General features: G+C 43.5%; 1 protein-coding gene across 1 annotated transcript; it reads right to left on the bottom strand.

The window, feature by feature from the left end:
- Positions 1-43: 43 nt before the first annotated feature.
- Positions 44-5,562, bottom strand: HMX2 (H6 family homeobox 2). The gene is made up of 3 exons (XM_083363442.1): positions 5,211-5,562; positions 2,897-3,180; positions 44-1,280 (listed from the first exon to the last, which is right to left on the bottom strand). The coding sequence occupies exons 2-3, from the start codon at positions 3,177-3,179 to the stop codon at positions 751-753; spliced, it is 813 nt and encodes a 270-aa protein (XP_083219568.1). The 5' UTR covers position 3,180; positions 5,211-5,562; the 3' UTR covers positions 44-750.
- Positions 5,563-15,878: the final 10,316 nt, after the last annotated feature.

Raw genomic sequence — 15,878 nt, 5'->3', positions numbered from 1 at the left:
ACTTCTCAAAATTCCCCGATTGCCCTCCCTACTTTCTTCTCCCATTGCCCCCCCACCACCACCACCCCAAAAAGAGAGAAGCTCTTTATGTTCCCAGGAAACTTTTGCGTTTCCAGCCGGAGCTACTGGAATCCCTCTCAATTTCAAAACCCTTTGCCAGAGAAAGCCAAGCAGGAGCAGTCTAACCCAAGTTAGCCGACGAGGCTTTAAAATGTCTTTATTTTCTTTAAAAAATATGTACAGGTCTGAAGTACGCCTCTCTTGCGCCCCCACCCCCTTTGTTTTGCTTTCTCTCCCCCCCCCCGCAGATATAATTAATGCTGGGGGGAGGGGGGGATGAAGTGGAAGAGTGGGAAGAACCTCGAGAACGGCCCACCGACGCACGAAGAGGACCCCCGTTTTGGTTTGAAAGAGGAGCCCCCCCCAGCAGCAACAGCTGGTTTAAGGTGCGTCTGGAACAGAAAGCCAGACAACCCACAAGAGAAGGCGGAAGTCGTCTAATTCTTTCTCCAGCCTAGAAAACAACCGAAAGAAACCACCCCAAAGAGGATTCCCATAAATATTTTAAATATATATATGTATATATGTGTGTATATATAATATAATAGCAATGAATACACATGGTGTATTTCTTAACAATGCAAAAAGCACAATTCTCCTTTCCGATCAACAACAGACGGATGGGTGAAGAAAAGGGCGCAGCAGGGCGCGCGTCCTGGGTCGGGTGGTGGAAGGTCGTCTGAGTCCGTCTCAGTAATCGAGCTTATTGTAGAGGTTGTAAAGCGGTAAAGCAGACAGGTTGCTGCCGGGGTAGTATAAGGGAGCCGGGAAGGCGATGGACCTGGGCACGGGCACCCGCAGGAGGGAATTGTCTCTGAAAACCAGCGGCATCCCCACCAGAGTCTGGGCCGAGGCGTGGGCCATGTTGGCCGCCTCCAGTTCCGCCGAGAGCTGCCGCTTCCATTTGTTCCGTCGGTTCTGAAACCAGGTTTTCACTTGGGTCTCTGTCAGTTGCAAGCTGGAGGCCAGGCAGGCCCTCTCGGAGCTGCTCAGGTAGCGCTTCATGTCGAAGGTCGACTCCAGCTGGTACACCTGGCTCCGCGAGAAGACCGTGCGCGTCTTCTTCTTGGACGAACCGGCCTGCCGGTCCGCCCCGTCCCTTGGCCGGTCCGCCGGGCAGGCGGGCGAATTGGGAGCGAACGGCTTCTCTTTCTCTTCCTTAAAATCCGGCTGGGACGGAGAGAGGAAAGGGGGCGCCGCGCCGGTCCCCTTGGAATTGCCTGGAGTAAAGGGAAGAGAGGAAGAAGTGGGCTAATGCCTCCTTAAGTAACACCAGCTGCCTGCAATTAGTGCAGGTTCGCATCCCACCAGGCTCAAGGTTGACTCAGCCTTCCATCCTTCCCAGGTAGGTAAAATGAGGACCCAGATTGTTGGGGGCAATTAAGCTGACTTTGTAATAATGCCGCTTGGGGGGTGTGTGTGTGAAAGCCCTAATAAGCAGGCATATACATAGAATGAAGGCTACTGCTAAGCTTGTAAGCCGCCCTGAGTCTTCGGAGAAGGGCGGGATATAAATGGAATTTTAAAAAATGGGGGGGGGGGGGAAGGAGCAGAAGGTGGCTTTTTCGATTTGTCCTGGGAGGAGGAGGAGAGGATATCCATCATAGCCCAGCCCAAATAACACACTCTGGGAGTAAACCGCTGGGCCCTTACAAACTATCTATCTATCTATCTATCTATCTATCTATCTATCTATCTATCTATCTACCTACCTACCTACCTACCTATCTATCTATTATCTATCTATCTATCTATCTATCTATCTATCTATCTATCTATCTATCTATCTACCTATCTAATCACCGCAGAGAAGGGGGGAATGAACGCGTTGGTCTCCCCTCTCCATCTCTTCATGGTTGTGTACAGATCCTATTTGTAGCTCTTCCGGGAAGCTGATCTGAACCAAATGCAGCTCTGGCCTCTCAGTTGCCGCATCCTGTTTACATTCGTTTCTAACTTTCTAGATCGCGCAAGTCTTCTCCCCGGGTGTGCTTTCTCGGCAGGAAGCCCCGCCGCGTTCCTGGAGTTTGCTCTCCGCTCCGTCTGCGTTGCGCGGGGCTGCGGTCAGTGATTATCGACCCCTTCCGCGCTGCAGAGCTCGGAGAAGCGAACAAAAGGAATCGAGTGCAATTCATTCAGACTCTCCTTTTCCCAAGGAATTACTGGGGCCGGTTATGTTGCTTTTTAACATATAAGGGAGCGAAGAGCCTACGAACGAGTTCCGAATATATATATATATATATATATTGCTCAAAAAAATAAAAGGAACACAAGATAAGACATCCTACTATTAAGTACAGTACATTGTGTTGTTTAAGTGTTCCCTTTATTTTTTTGAGCTGTGTGTGTGTGTATATATATATATATTTTCTCGGCTTGTTCCTAGGTTCTTCGCTCCCTTATTTTAGGAGATGCCAGAAGATCCGAAGAAAAAGATCAGAAAAGAGGGGGGGCTCTTCCTAAATAGTTTTTTTTAAAAGAGGGAGGAGACACCAGAGTCAATTATTGAAATTATCACGACGAAGGCATTGTCTCCACAGAGAGACGACCCAAAACTGCATTCTCCCACCCACCCCCAGATTTCTCAATTTAATCCCACCGCCTTCTCTGAAGAGTAAGCAGATTAGAAAACCAGATTTGTGGACAACTGTACACCCAAAGTAACGCAAAAAAAAACAAAAACCACAACAGGCTGAGCTTTTGCATTACACTCTCCGCCTTGATAAATAAGATACACCTAGAGATCATCCTTCCTAATTAGGAAGTAAAGGATGCTTCTCTGTATCTCCCCCCCCCCCCGCGCGCCCCTCCTCTGCCATCCCGGGCCAATACTTACTGAGACACGTGAAACCGAGGGTCTGATGTTTGTGACACGTTTCTTCAGGGGCCTGCGAGTCGGAGCAGAAGCAAGCGGGATGTTTCCAGCTGTCGTCCGCCTCTTCTTCTTCGGAAGAGACCGACAGGCTCCTCTTCCTGGTCGGCCAGGCGGAGGCGGTCTGCTTGGAGCTGGGCTCTCTGCCTCCTTCCGAGGTGCTGCTGCCTAAGATCGACTGGATGGTAAAACTGGAGAGCGGAGCTGCCGCAGGACAACACTTGCCGGCATCTTCTTTGTTGCTCATCCTGGGCTCATAAGAAAGAGGAGAAGCGCACCACCGCTCGCGTTAGAGGCGGGCTGGGGAGCAGGGCTGACGTCTGGGCGTCGGGAGCTGCCGGAGGGGCTGACCTGCCTACCCTGGCTTTGGGGAGACCAGTTCGGGGGGCTTTTTTGGCGTGCCTCGGCAGGCTTTCCTTGAGCTTGCCAAGTCTGAATGCATGCTCCTTTCTCTCTCGGATCTCTATTGATCTACGGGCTGCGAGGTGGCGGGGCTTCATTTGCATGGAGGTTACCTCCGCCTTGGCCAATCACGAGCCGCCAAGCGGCCCCGGAAAGTTTCAAAATTCTAGATCATAGACAGACAGCTGACTGCAGAACAGAGATCTCACCTTCTCATTTAAACCGGCCCCATAGAAGCGGTGCGGAGCGCTCTCTCTCTCTCTCTCTCTCTCTCTCTCTCTCTCTCTCTCTCTCTCTCTCTCTCTCTCTCTCTCTCTCTCTCTCTCTCTCTCTCTCTCTCTCTCTCTCTCTCTCTCTCTCTCTCTCTTTCTCTCTCTCCTCTCTTCTCTCTCTCCTCTCTTCTCTCTCTCCTCTCTTCTCTCTCTCCTCTCTTCTCTCTCTCTCTCTCTTTCTCTCTCTCTCTCTTTCTCTCTCTCTCTCTCTTCTCTCTCTCTCTCTCTCTCTCTCTCTCTCTTCTCTCTCTTTCTCTCTCTCCGCACACGGAGCATGTGTGGGTTAAAAAAAAAAAAGACATCCTTTGACGGGTCTCCTTCCTTTCCAGCGCCTGCGCCCATTTAGGATAGATCGAATCTAAGTGAACCTACACGGCCTGAATTGCGATGGTTTAAAAGATGGGCACGAGACTTTGGAACGATCCGTTTGCTTCGGCAGCGCGTAGATTTTTTTTTGGTTCCCGTCAGCGAGAACCAGGGCTTAGTCCCAAATCTACCAGGGGTTTTCCAGAGCTCAGAGGTTGCTCTCCGAAGCACACTTGCTCACGAATAAGCCCCTCGCCAAGGAAGCGTCCTTCCAGATAAAATGTAGTGCGCGGATGATTCAAGAAACTATTCAGGGACGTCTTGCATTTCCTCAGAGAGAGGGGATTTTTTTGTTGTTTTGTTGTTTTTTAAAGTACTTTCATTTTAATCAGAGAAATTTTCTCACGCTTCGCGTCTCTTGTTTAATTACTCTGAATTCATTTCCAGACTAAAACTGCAAGAATTTAAACAAAGGAAGAGAAGAGAAGAGAAGAGAAGAGAAGAGAAGAGAAGAGAAGAGAAGAGAAGAGAAGAGAAGAGAAGAGAAGAGAAGAGAAGAGAAGAGAAGAGAAGAGAAGAGCTTAATACGAGTGTTTTAACCAAGATAGCATTGTAGCAATAAAATGTTTCCCCCACGACTCCTAAAAGGTCACTTGAAGACTGACGGGGGGGGGAGAGGGGGGGGGCTGGAGCGCGACGATTTCAGCGGCGAATGAAAGTCAACGTTTGAACCTCGCTGTTAAACCCTCAAGCGCAGGGGATCGTCACTCATCTCCGTCCCTCGGGAGCCAAGGGAGGCACGGGGGTGGGGGGGGGGGAGCCAGGCAAAGACGCTGCTTTTCCACGGATGGGAGATTGCAGGCGACGCGCATTCAAGTTGCCTGGCGCCAAGATGCCTAGGCAAGGAGCACGCATCGGGGAGCGGGGGCGGGGGGGGGGGGGAAAGGCTTAGCTGGCAACCCAAACTGAGAAATTATCTTCTCTTCCCCAACTCTGACAGGTCCAGCTCTAACCTTCCCCGTGGGATGTAATCTTTCCCGATGGGTTCAGGATGATGGTAATTATCAGGACCATCTAAGAATAAGCAATTATAGGGTCTTTCTACTCGTCCTGACACACCTTCTTTCCAAGGCTTGTAATACAATCGCTCCGCTTCCTCCGGATTTGTACATCTTTGATCGCGGTCAAATGGGAGGGAGGGAAAGAAGGAGGCAGATAGTAAGGCGCAATCTTGATTCCTAAAACTTTTCAGCAACTTTTCTCTAGAGAGTAAGGGAGGAGTGGCAGAAGATGCCTACCTGGGTAAACAGACTTAGTGATGAAGAAGCATTATGAGACTGGTGGTTGTTGTTAGTTGCCAAGTCGTGTCCGACCCATCGCGACCCCATGGACAATGTTCCTGTCCTCTACCATCTTCTGGAGTCTACTGCTTCCGTGACTCCATCCAGCCACCTCATTCTCTGTTATCCCCTTCTTCTCTTGCCCTCAATCTTTCCCAGCATGAGACTGGTACACGATAGCATAATAAATCAATGATACCAGATGTGCTTGCTGACCTATATAACATTGGAGATTTTACACACACACACACACACACACACACACAATATGCACCTGATTGAAATACAACTTCAGCAGAACCGTGTGATCAGCAACAAAAGAATAACAAAGGTTGGAAGGGACCTGAGTGGTTTTCTAGCCCCAACCCCCTGCACAAAAAGGGGACTCTGTACCATTCCAGATAAGTGGCTGTTCAATCTTCTTAAAAGCCTTCAGTGATTGAGCACCCACAACCCTGGTTAAGTGTTCTCATTGTTAGGAAGTTTCTCCTTAGTTCTAGATTGCTTCTCTCCTGAATTAGTTTCCAATCAATCGTTTCTTGTCTTGCCTTCTGCTCTGGAAAATAGGTTGACATTCCCCCCCCCTTCTTTGTGGCAGCCCCTCAAATATTGGAACACTGCTATCATGTCACCCTTTTCACTACACTAGTCAAACCCAACTCCTGCAACTGTTCTTCATATGTTTTTCCTCCAGCCCCCCCATCATCTTTGTTGCTCCTTTTTGCCCTCTTTCCAGAGTTTCTACAATTTTTTTTAATAATATGATAACCGAAACTGGATGCAGTATTCTAAATGCGGTCTTACCAAGGCTTTATAAAGTCGGACTGGTACTTTATGGGATCTCGATTCTATCCCTCTGTTAATGCAATTTAGGACTGCATTAAAAAGCAACAAGAAGGTCATTAGGATTTCTCATAACATTTGCAGAGCAAAGGGTTGGTTGATTTCTAACAACAATCGGAGACATATCCATATCATTTCCCCCCTAATTCTAATTCTTTGGGTAGTGTGGATCAGTCTTCCCCAACTGGTATGGCAGATCTTATCAGCCAATGGTGATGGGATCTTCAGAGCCTTGGTGGAGCAGTGGGCTAATGCCTCCTTAAGTAACACCAGCTGCCTGCAATTAGTGCAGGTTCGCATCCCACCAGGCTCAACGTTGACTCAGCCTTCCATCCTTCCGAGGTAGGTAAAATGAGGACCCAGATTGTTGGGGGCAATTAAGCTGACTTTGTAATAATGCCGCTTGGGGTGTGTATGAAAGCCCTAATAAGCAGGCATATACATAGAATGAAGGCTACTGCTAAGCACATTGATTTGTGCTTAGATTGTAAGCCGCCCTGAGTCTTGGATATAAATGGGATTAAAAAAAAATGCCCAACAAATTTAGATGGATTGATGACTGAGAAGTCTGAGATTTGCCCTGAAAAGTAAAAAAAGTGACAACCCAAGGAAAAGGCAGCCTTCACCCAAAAAAAGTTGCAATCTGTTCCTAAAATGTTCCCCCCCCAAAAAAAAACCCAACTCCAATTCTTTTATTCCTAGTTTCAGATGACTGGCCAAGCATTCCATTCTATTCCACCTGCGAACATTTTACTTTCTACTAATTCAACAACTCATGGCTATTGAGCATGCTCAGTATTAACAGACTGCTTATTTCCATTACCGGAGGCTATAGTCAGGGGTGGATAGAAAATAAAGATGCTTGACTTTTATTTTATGCTCCTGGAAATAAAAGATTGTTGATGCCTAATTCTTGTTTCTTCAGGGTCTCCTTGTGGGTGTGGGAGTCATTGCTTGAAAGTGCTGTCAGAGACCGTTCCAGTACAAAAATGAAGCAAGCTATATAGCTCTGACATCGAAATCGCCTTAGAAATTGCATCTTGTATTACAGAATGGTGCAATTTAAATTGTAAAGGCTAAAAGACTTGATTGTTTTAAGCTTCAGTCAGATACAGGTAATGTTAACCTCTTTGAGATTTATCCGCTGGAGTTCACAAGTCTTGAATAGATCCATAGATGCACCTATTCTTATACTGCCTGGCAGAGAAGGTAAATGACTTTTCTATGGTACCTATTCTGGACTGCAGCATGAATCAAAACAATAAAAATTTAAGGTTCCAGCCAGTTGTAAATTCCCTTTTATAGAGAATTACTGTTGGTAATCTTCAAGCTCTTTTGTGCTGCTTAATGCAACTTTATCCAGTCTGCAAATCTCCCTAGGTGGGAGTTAGAATACAGATTCCAATACAAGAGAGTATATACAGCTCAGGCTTGAACTGTGGAATCCTTGGTGGAACTGTGGAATATTGGTTAGTTGGACAGCTTAAAAAAGCTGCAAGTAAACAAGTCACATTATCAGTGCTAGAAGGAAGTGGGATGTGCTCTCTGTTTGTACAGAGGTAACAAACCTGAAAACAAACTCTGTTTATAAACAGAGAGTGCATCCCACTCCTTTCTAGCACTGAAAATGTTACCTAGTCTTGTAACTGAAGGGCTGCAAGCAAACAAGCAATGCAGAGAGCACCAAGGACTTCATAATTCAGTTCCCATTGGATTCTAGCTCTTTGGTAGATCCCTAGATTTAGCCCAATTCTTTTGAAGATCCCTAGATTTGAAAAAAGCTATTTTATGGTCTGGAGTGAGGGCAAGACTAGAATTCCCCTCCAGTAAGACGCAGTATGTTAAAGGCTGATAGGCACTGTGTCCCGTTACAATCTTCCAAAGGGTTATGAAAAGTACTGCTTGTTCTGGTGGTAATGACTCATACAGAGTTCAAAAGTAGCTTAGATCCCATAATAAAGCACGTAGGAGGATACACGAATGCTCCTACTACTAGGTTATCAAGTGCAACTCTCAACTAAAGCATTTGCTTTCAGTATTGCCAGTACCCCGCATCTACGGCTTAGGCCTTAGGGTGTCCTACCTCTCTCAACTCCGAGGGTGTGTTTTTCCCTTCTGCAATTTTTAAACCAGTTCCAAAGCATTACAATCCAGACTTCAGTCCCTGAAGTTGTTGGAAGTTCCCGGAATCAGTCCTGAACTCTGAACCTGGGCTAAAGGCTGCAGTGACTCTCTGGCAACTGCAGGATGCTTATTGGGCTCAGCCAGCCCGTTTGCACGCAGTGCTGCGAGAAAAAGGATATGGAGGATCCTAGTTATTCCTGCCGTTCTTTCTCTCATAGAAAGTGGCCTTGCAGCAAGCATCCCAGGGATTTCCAAGTGGAGCTGAGGCCCAGGATTTGCAGAATCTCCTGGTTACTGAGTGGATTGCCAGGGATAACAGAATATAGAGAGCCATCAGTGAAGGAAAGAGGCTCAGTTCAAACTACAAAGAGGTTACAATAAAGAAGCAAAGAATGCCAAGCCAAAGGTACGGTTCTGCATTCATTTACCAGTAAGTGCATGTCCTCCATTCCAACCCAGCTCCATTCTCTTCATCCCAAATCACCGGGATGGAAGAAGCCTGGACAAGAAGGGGGTGGGTGGGTGGGAGGGATAAGAGAGGGACTCCTGTTCTTTCTTTTTGGTTCTCCCTGCTCCCACTCTCTGCTCCGCTGAGCTTTCTTAAGGGGCTGCTCAAAATACATAAGGAGAGATAAAAGCAAGATCCCGATCAATACAGACAAATGTCAAGATTCTTCCCCATGACATTTTCATTAACTCCCAGCCCCCACTCCCACCCCCGCACGTTAGGGCTGGCATATTGAATCAAGTGCTTATCAAATAATTAGGGGGAGTGCGCTGCCGCCCCAGCAGAGGCAACGGCTGGGGCGATCATTCACTCCTTGGCTGCGCGGGGGAACGTCATTAAGGGGCCTAATTGATTCAAGGGACTGTGGCCCGGCTCCTCCCCTCCTCGTGCGGGGCAGGTGCTGTCCTGTTTTACCACATTAACCTTTTCAGTGCTTTTCAACAGGCTCCAGACACATTACAAATGGTCAGCTTTAATCATGATGTCAGCTCATTAACCCGGAAAGACCTCGCATTGAAACATAATGTAAGGGATCGTCCTTCACTCCTCTCTGCAGGCTGGGCCTAGATTGCCTCCTAAGCCTGTGGAAGGGAGAGGCCTTTCCGTCTCATCGACCAACAAAGTTACTGCTTTTTTAGGTTCAGACTCCTGTATTAAAGAAAATCATTTGTCCTAGAACAGCCCTCACATTCCATATCCCTAACTTTGATGCCTTTTAATAAGGGGGAGCGGAGCAATTCTTCTGTGACAGCCTTAACCAAAATCCCAGCCTTTGGTGTGGATTTCAGGTGCCACGGTTGTGCCTCTTGTCTAACCTAATGTTCATTTTGCCTTTAAAAATAGTAGGGGGAATAAAAAATATTTCCCTTTATCTTCCCTATGAAAGTATTATCCACAGTTGGAGGAAAGTGTGGTCATTTCTATGGAAGGCATTCATTGAAATACAGAAGAACTGTCTCTAAGTAAACCTACTAACATTGTAGTAATGATTTCTTGTTATCAGTTCAGCCTTAATAAGGGCAGAGAAAAGTCTGGAAAGACAAAATATGGGCAACTCTTCGTTTCAATTTTTATTAGCTGGTGGGTCAAATGGCTATGTTTGCAATATATGTTTATTAACTTAGGCCGGGTTAATTGAATTAACCTTACCACTGACCAAATCAGAAACCATTAGCCTGGATTCCCATGTAAGCTAAAATGTGGTTGGCTTGTGGGCTTTAATCCTAACCTTTGCATTCCAGAAATAAAGATCTGAATGAAACCAACTTTTTATTTACAGCCTTGAATCGGAGGATCCAGTTTAAATAGAATTGTGAAAAAGATGCCACCTTTTTGTGCAGAAAGGACATAGGGATGATTGATGCCATGTACGATATAGCTTCATCACATAAGGACAGAAATGATGCAATTCTTGTTATTTGTGTAGTGATGCCATGACACACAGGATGTGACTGTGTTTTGCCCCTATGCCTGAGCAACCTCACTGCCCTACAAATCAGACTGCATCCTCACTTACCAATAACTATGGCACAATCATAATCTTAGCATTATCTCTTTCCTGCTCTGTCCCAATGGCATTTCCCTCATCTCATTCTGAGCCCAAGTTGACTTCGTCTGTACCATTCAATATAATATTTCCCTCTTTATTCTAACACCATTCAACAGCTCGGAGGTGTGTAGCAACTGCTGCACGGTACCTTGGAGCAAAAACATGAGACTGACAGTGGCTACAGTGACATTAAGGTGTCTCTGCAGCATCCTCAGTCATCACTGAAATAATAGAAAGCCTGTCCTCCTTACTGTTATTTTGGCACAGTGATAGTGGGATAACTTTAGAAGATGTTATGAGTTATTGGTGAACAAATGACCAGTGACTGGGAAGAAAAGCATAAAGGCAGAGAAGGGATTGGCAATGGGCAGAGCAAATGTAATGCCAGTATGATTTTCCTTTGACTCAAGGATCAGTGGGTAGCAATATAGCTCTCTAAAGAACCACAGGCAATCCCAACAACTAGGGCACAGGTCTGCAACCCGCGGCTCTGGAGCCGCATGTGGCTCTTTCAGCCGTCTCCTGTGGCTCCCAGTCCTCTGCCATGTGCAGTCCCCAAAAAAAAGTGGGACTAAAAAAGTTCAACCAATCAATTCAAATATGCAGGGTAGGTGCATATCTCGCCTTGGCTCCACTCTTCAGTCAAACCCTGTTCTGCGCATTCGCGCATGTATGCGCATGTGCACACATTTTTTTGCGGCTCCCAGTTTTTCCTTTTGTGAGGGAACCGGTTCCGAGTGGCTCTTTCACTGTTTCAGGTTGCTGACCCCTGAACTAGGGAATTACCCAAGGTTAACTGAAAATGAAAACTACACATATTGATAGTAGGCCCATACATAATTGTTACCTATGGTCTGCTTATCCACGGGTCTCTGAATAAAGGCCAATATGCCTAAGCAACATACTCAGCCAGATTGTAATTGAGGTTTTCATGATTTATACTGCATTTCATTCAGAAGAAGCAGGCAGACTGTAGCATGGCGCAGTGGAACATTGATCCTGGGCACGAGTGCCATTAAATATAACACTAAAGCAACCTTTCGCACCCGCTGCCTTCTAAATACACTGGATTTCAGCTTACGTGGTCTCCCAAAGTCCGCCACGGCTAGAATACATCTAGAAGCTACCCTAGATTATTTTCTGTTACTCACAATAAGATAAAGGGTCAAAGAAGAACTGCATAATCTAGGACCCATTTACCTCATTGCTCTAGTTAGAAAATCCCTTCTACTCATCTTATGACCATTGCATGAAAGTTTCACAGAACAAACTTTTGATTACTACCAGCTTCCACTTATTTGCTCAAGGATGTCCCATACCAGTGGTTGGTTGTTTTATACAGAATTTACACTCCTGTAAAATAGAGCTACCTGATTTGAGGTTGTAAAAAACCCCCAAAGGATTCAGATGACCACAAAAAAAAAAAATACAAGGCAGATCTGGTAACCTTCTGTAAGCAGTAAAACCAGATTAAAAAGTATACTTTGTTTACAACTCTAGAAATGTTTATGAGAGAAACAATGCAATTAAATACAGCGACTACCCTTTTAGATAAACATAAATAAGATTCACCTGTTTGGCAATTTTGTCACTATTCCTCTGTCTAAAATACATCTTCCAGTCACCAATTTTATTTCTAATCCTTCTCCCATAAATCAGCCACTTTTTACAGCTTAAACTAATCCATTGCCATCTGAAAATTTTGGTGTTTTTTTTCTTTTCAAGGAAGCACATTTGTGTGAGCAGATCAACCTTGAGTAGATATTAGTAAAGTTCCTGAGAAGGGCCTGTATCTTAAGACAGGAGATACCCGCTACTAGCTATTCATCAGCAAAACAACGTCCTCAACACATTCTTCCTAGCATCACATCCATGACAACAACTTGAAAGATCTGGACCAGCATCTTATGTTAACTTGGCAGGTGGTTATAACCAAAGCAGCAAGGGCTGAGTTTTATCAAGTATGCCTAATTAGGAAAGGCTTACAGGGGTAGGCAACCTCGGCTCTTTTATGACTCGTGGACTTCAACTGGCTCTGGAATTCTGGGAGTTGAAGTCCACGAGTCATAAAAGAGCCGAAGTTGCCTACCCCTTGGAGAACACAAAATAATTTACCATGGGATAGAGATTTGCTCCTGGTACTTTGTTTGAAAGCTTAATTCATAGTTTTTTTTCATACTTACTTCACCTCTGAAATGTAAGCTCAGTCCTCACATGTCTTTGTCCTCTGTGGGTTAATAAAATCTGATATTGTCTCAGTTTTATCTGCCTATGAATTTTTGGGACATACATTTTTTGTCCCATCCTAGTCTATACTTCTCCCTTGTTCTTAATATAACTTACTCCAGATTAAAAAGAGTTAAGGGGAACAGGTAAGCAGCCCAGTACTGCATGCATTTAAAAACAATCCTTTGGAGGGAGCAATTCAAGAGGTAAGCTGTCCGTGTTGAGTCAGAGCATCGTTTCAGACCAAATGAATGGAACATTCAGAATGGTAATGGGATAAGGCTGTTTTCAAATGAAATGTTAATTATCTAATTCTTCTATTTAGTTATAGAACTCAAAAACATGCCAGCAAATTCCTGTTGTTTTTATTTATTTATTTATTTTAAAAAATTATTGACTTCATAATTATAGGGAGTATTCTAGTTTGAAGAATGATTTTTGAACCTTTACGGTCAGGCTGGGTTGTCACTCCCAGTTGCAAATGCGTCCAAAGCCATTTCTTTACTAGTGATTTACAGTTTCACCCAACCATTACTGAGGTGATATAGCAGCAATGAAGACAGACTTCATATGGCCACAATACTGAATGGGCCCTGCTATAAATCACTAGGAAAGAAAGTCCTTCTATTACTGTTTATTTTCAATTTGACTTTATTTATAAATATATAATAGAATTAATCCCAGTAGAAATCATAGTTCATGCCACGGTGAACATTACTATTTTATTCCTAATTTCTTCTTCCAGTCTTTAAGTAATTATCGGTTCATAAAAGACCAGCCTTATGCTATGAAAACTTTTGTAAAACCCAAATATATAATTTCTCTGAATCAAGGCCAGCCCTGTGGTTTGGCAGAATGGGAAGTCTCAAGAGTTTTCAGGTTAAAGGAAACAGCACTAAATGTTTAGGAGTTTGATTATAAAAATATGCTTCTCCATAGATATTTTTTTTATGTAAAATGACAAGTGTTTGTGAAATTTTCTGCATTAAGGACTAAAATAAGCTGGCCAGCTACAAGTAAATGAACACTATCTTTGAAGGGGAGAACTATTTTTGCTTTACCTTATAAATGTAAAATGTTTTGGACCATCTGGAAAGATTTTTATGGATACAACTATTTTTTTTCTGCATTGTTAATTATTCTACATTTAATTTTGGTTTTTTTTCCTTTCTTGATCTGAAGTTACATTCCCACATCTGCATTTCTTCACTTTCCCAGACCCATTTCTAAAAAGTATTCTGTTGGCTATTGTTATTTCCTCTGATAAAGCAGCAATTGCTTGAAGTTGTTTTTTCTGTGAATAGATTAATAATTTTATAGTTCAGCTCTTTCAGAATTTCAGGTTTGTGCTCCCATTCTCAGTAGCTTATTAATTATTAAGTAGACTATTAACCTCAGAATTTTATATCTTCCTATAATTGGACATTTTGGGTTACCATATCTGAAAGGCAAAGTGTGACTATCCATCCAAGACTTCGCAAGTAAAGACTAATGCAAGAATTTCAATTTTCATTAATAACTTATTCTTTCCATATCTTACCTTCTCCTTGGATAGTTTCCAATTTCAAATGAATTCAGAGTCCAAAGTATTTCATGTTCTAATGTATACAAAGAACTTTATTCATTTCAATACTTGTAGCAACTTGTTTCTCATTTTTCTTATCATTAGCTAATCTTAATTTCAACTGGCTAAAGTTACTGCTTTTCATTTTTCTCTTTGGACAAAGAAAACCTACTTGTCTTCTATAGTTTCCTAGATGGTGCTAATTATAGATACTGGCACCCTCTTGAACTTGTTTTATCTTAGGGTATGATATTTTATCTGAGCTTCGGTTATTGTGAATTTAAATAATGTCAAACTTCCGGAAAGTATTTGACCTCTTGACCCTCCTTTCAATGAATCTTCTCATTTCCTCTTTCAAAATTAAATGAGATTATGTTGGACTTGGCAGGCAAAATCCTGCTAAAATATATAACTCACATACACATTATGCAAAAATATTTCCATTCCTGTTTCTAAGTGGTATTTTAATGCTTGCTGAGTGCATCAAATTTTGCAAATTCCTAAAGATTAAAAACAAAACTGCTACTTTTCTATTGTCTTTAGTTCCTTGTCTTTAGACATTTATCCTTATGGCAATATTTTCTCCTCTATTTGCTTGTTTTTCCTTCCATCTTAAAGATAATGAGAGCGTACAGCTAATTCTCAACTTATGGCTGGTCATTTTACGACCATTCATAGTTATGATGGATGTGGAACAGATGCTGTACAACCTGTAAAACACCCCAGACTTTTGTAAATGATCAGACCATCACCACCCAAACCCTGTGACTTGTTTGGTCAGCTTTAACACTAGTTGTGGCATTCTGTGGAGGGAAAAGGAGGTTGTCAATTTCTGGCATTTTTGCCAGTTTCTGGGAGGAAAAAACCCACAACCCCACCACCTATTCTAGGGAATGGATTCACTTAATGATGATGTCCTTCACTTAATAATCACCACAAAAAAAGGCTAGATCATTATTTCAGTTCCCGTGGGTGCCTCATAACCATAATTACTTATGACTTGATTTCTGGTCCCAATTATAGTAATAAATCAAGGACTACCCATATCGTCAGGTGGTCTTTGGGACCTCTAAATTTTTATGGCTTACCAATACTTCGAAGGACTGTTTTATTTCAATGAAGGTTTATGCAAAAAATCTCCTTGAAGCTCTTCATGAAGCAATGTCTTTCCTCCTCTAAAAGTGAAGCTACAAGTTACCTCAAGCCTTTCAGTGGACCATTTCATCAGGCACAAGAGGATGCAGTGGATGTGCAATACATGAACAGAAGCCTCGTCCCACTACTAGAGCTGCTGGACACGACCTTAAGACAATTTGAAACATTCTACTGAGGTCTGTTCATTTCCTTCTAATAATAATAAGAGTCACATTCCCTCCCTGGCACAAAGGTCCTCGACACAAAATACAGTTGCCTTGCACAGATGTAGTATTTTTCCAACCCACGTGTACAAGAACATCTTTTTCCTTTTCCTTCTTATTTATATCAGGCCAAGGGAATTTGGATCCCTCCTCTTGTCACTATACTACATCTCCCATCATCTTCATCAGAGTGGCCAGCAATAGGAATGAAGAATTCCAAGTATCTGGCATTATTTTTGGAGAGATGATATTGTCAGCAGCATCTCCAATGCCTTCTTTCCTTCCTGGAGATTTTATGTAAGGAGAAAAATCATACATCATCTATTTTTTGTGTTCCAAGATGCTTCCGCTATGGGCATCCTCTGGCTAAAGTCAGCTGCAGTCTATGAGGTTGTTTGGTTGTGGCAAAGCAGAAAGTATGAGTCAGAGTCTTGCAGGTTGGCAGCATAAATAC

The sequence above is a fragment of the Vipera ursinii genome (assembly GCF_947247035.1).
Source record: "Vipera ursinii genome assembly, chromosome: 5".
NCBI lineage: Eukaryota > Metazoa > Chordata > Lepidosauria > Squamata > Viperidae > Vipera > Vipera ursinii.
The sequence above is the reverse complement of the archived record's forward strand: the minus strand, read 5'-3'. Positions and strand labels throughout refer to the sequence as shown.

Coding starts and splice junctions, on each gene's coding strand:
- HMX2 (XM_083363442.1), bottom strand. CDS start 3,179: ATGAGCAACAAAGAAGATGCCGGCAAGTGTTGTCCTGCGGCAGCTCCG. Junction 1,281..2,896: donor CCTCGGTTTCACGTGTCTCA/GTAAGTATTGGC, acceptor CCTTTACTCCAG/GCAATTCCAAGGGGACCGGC.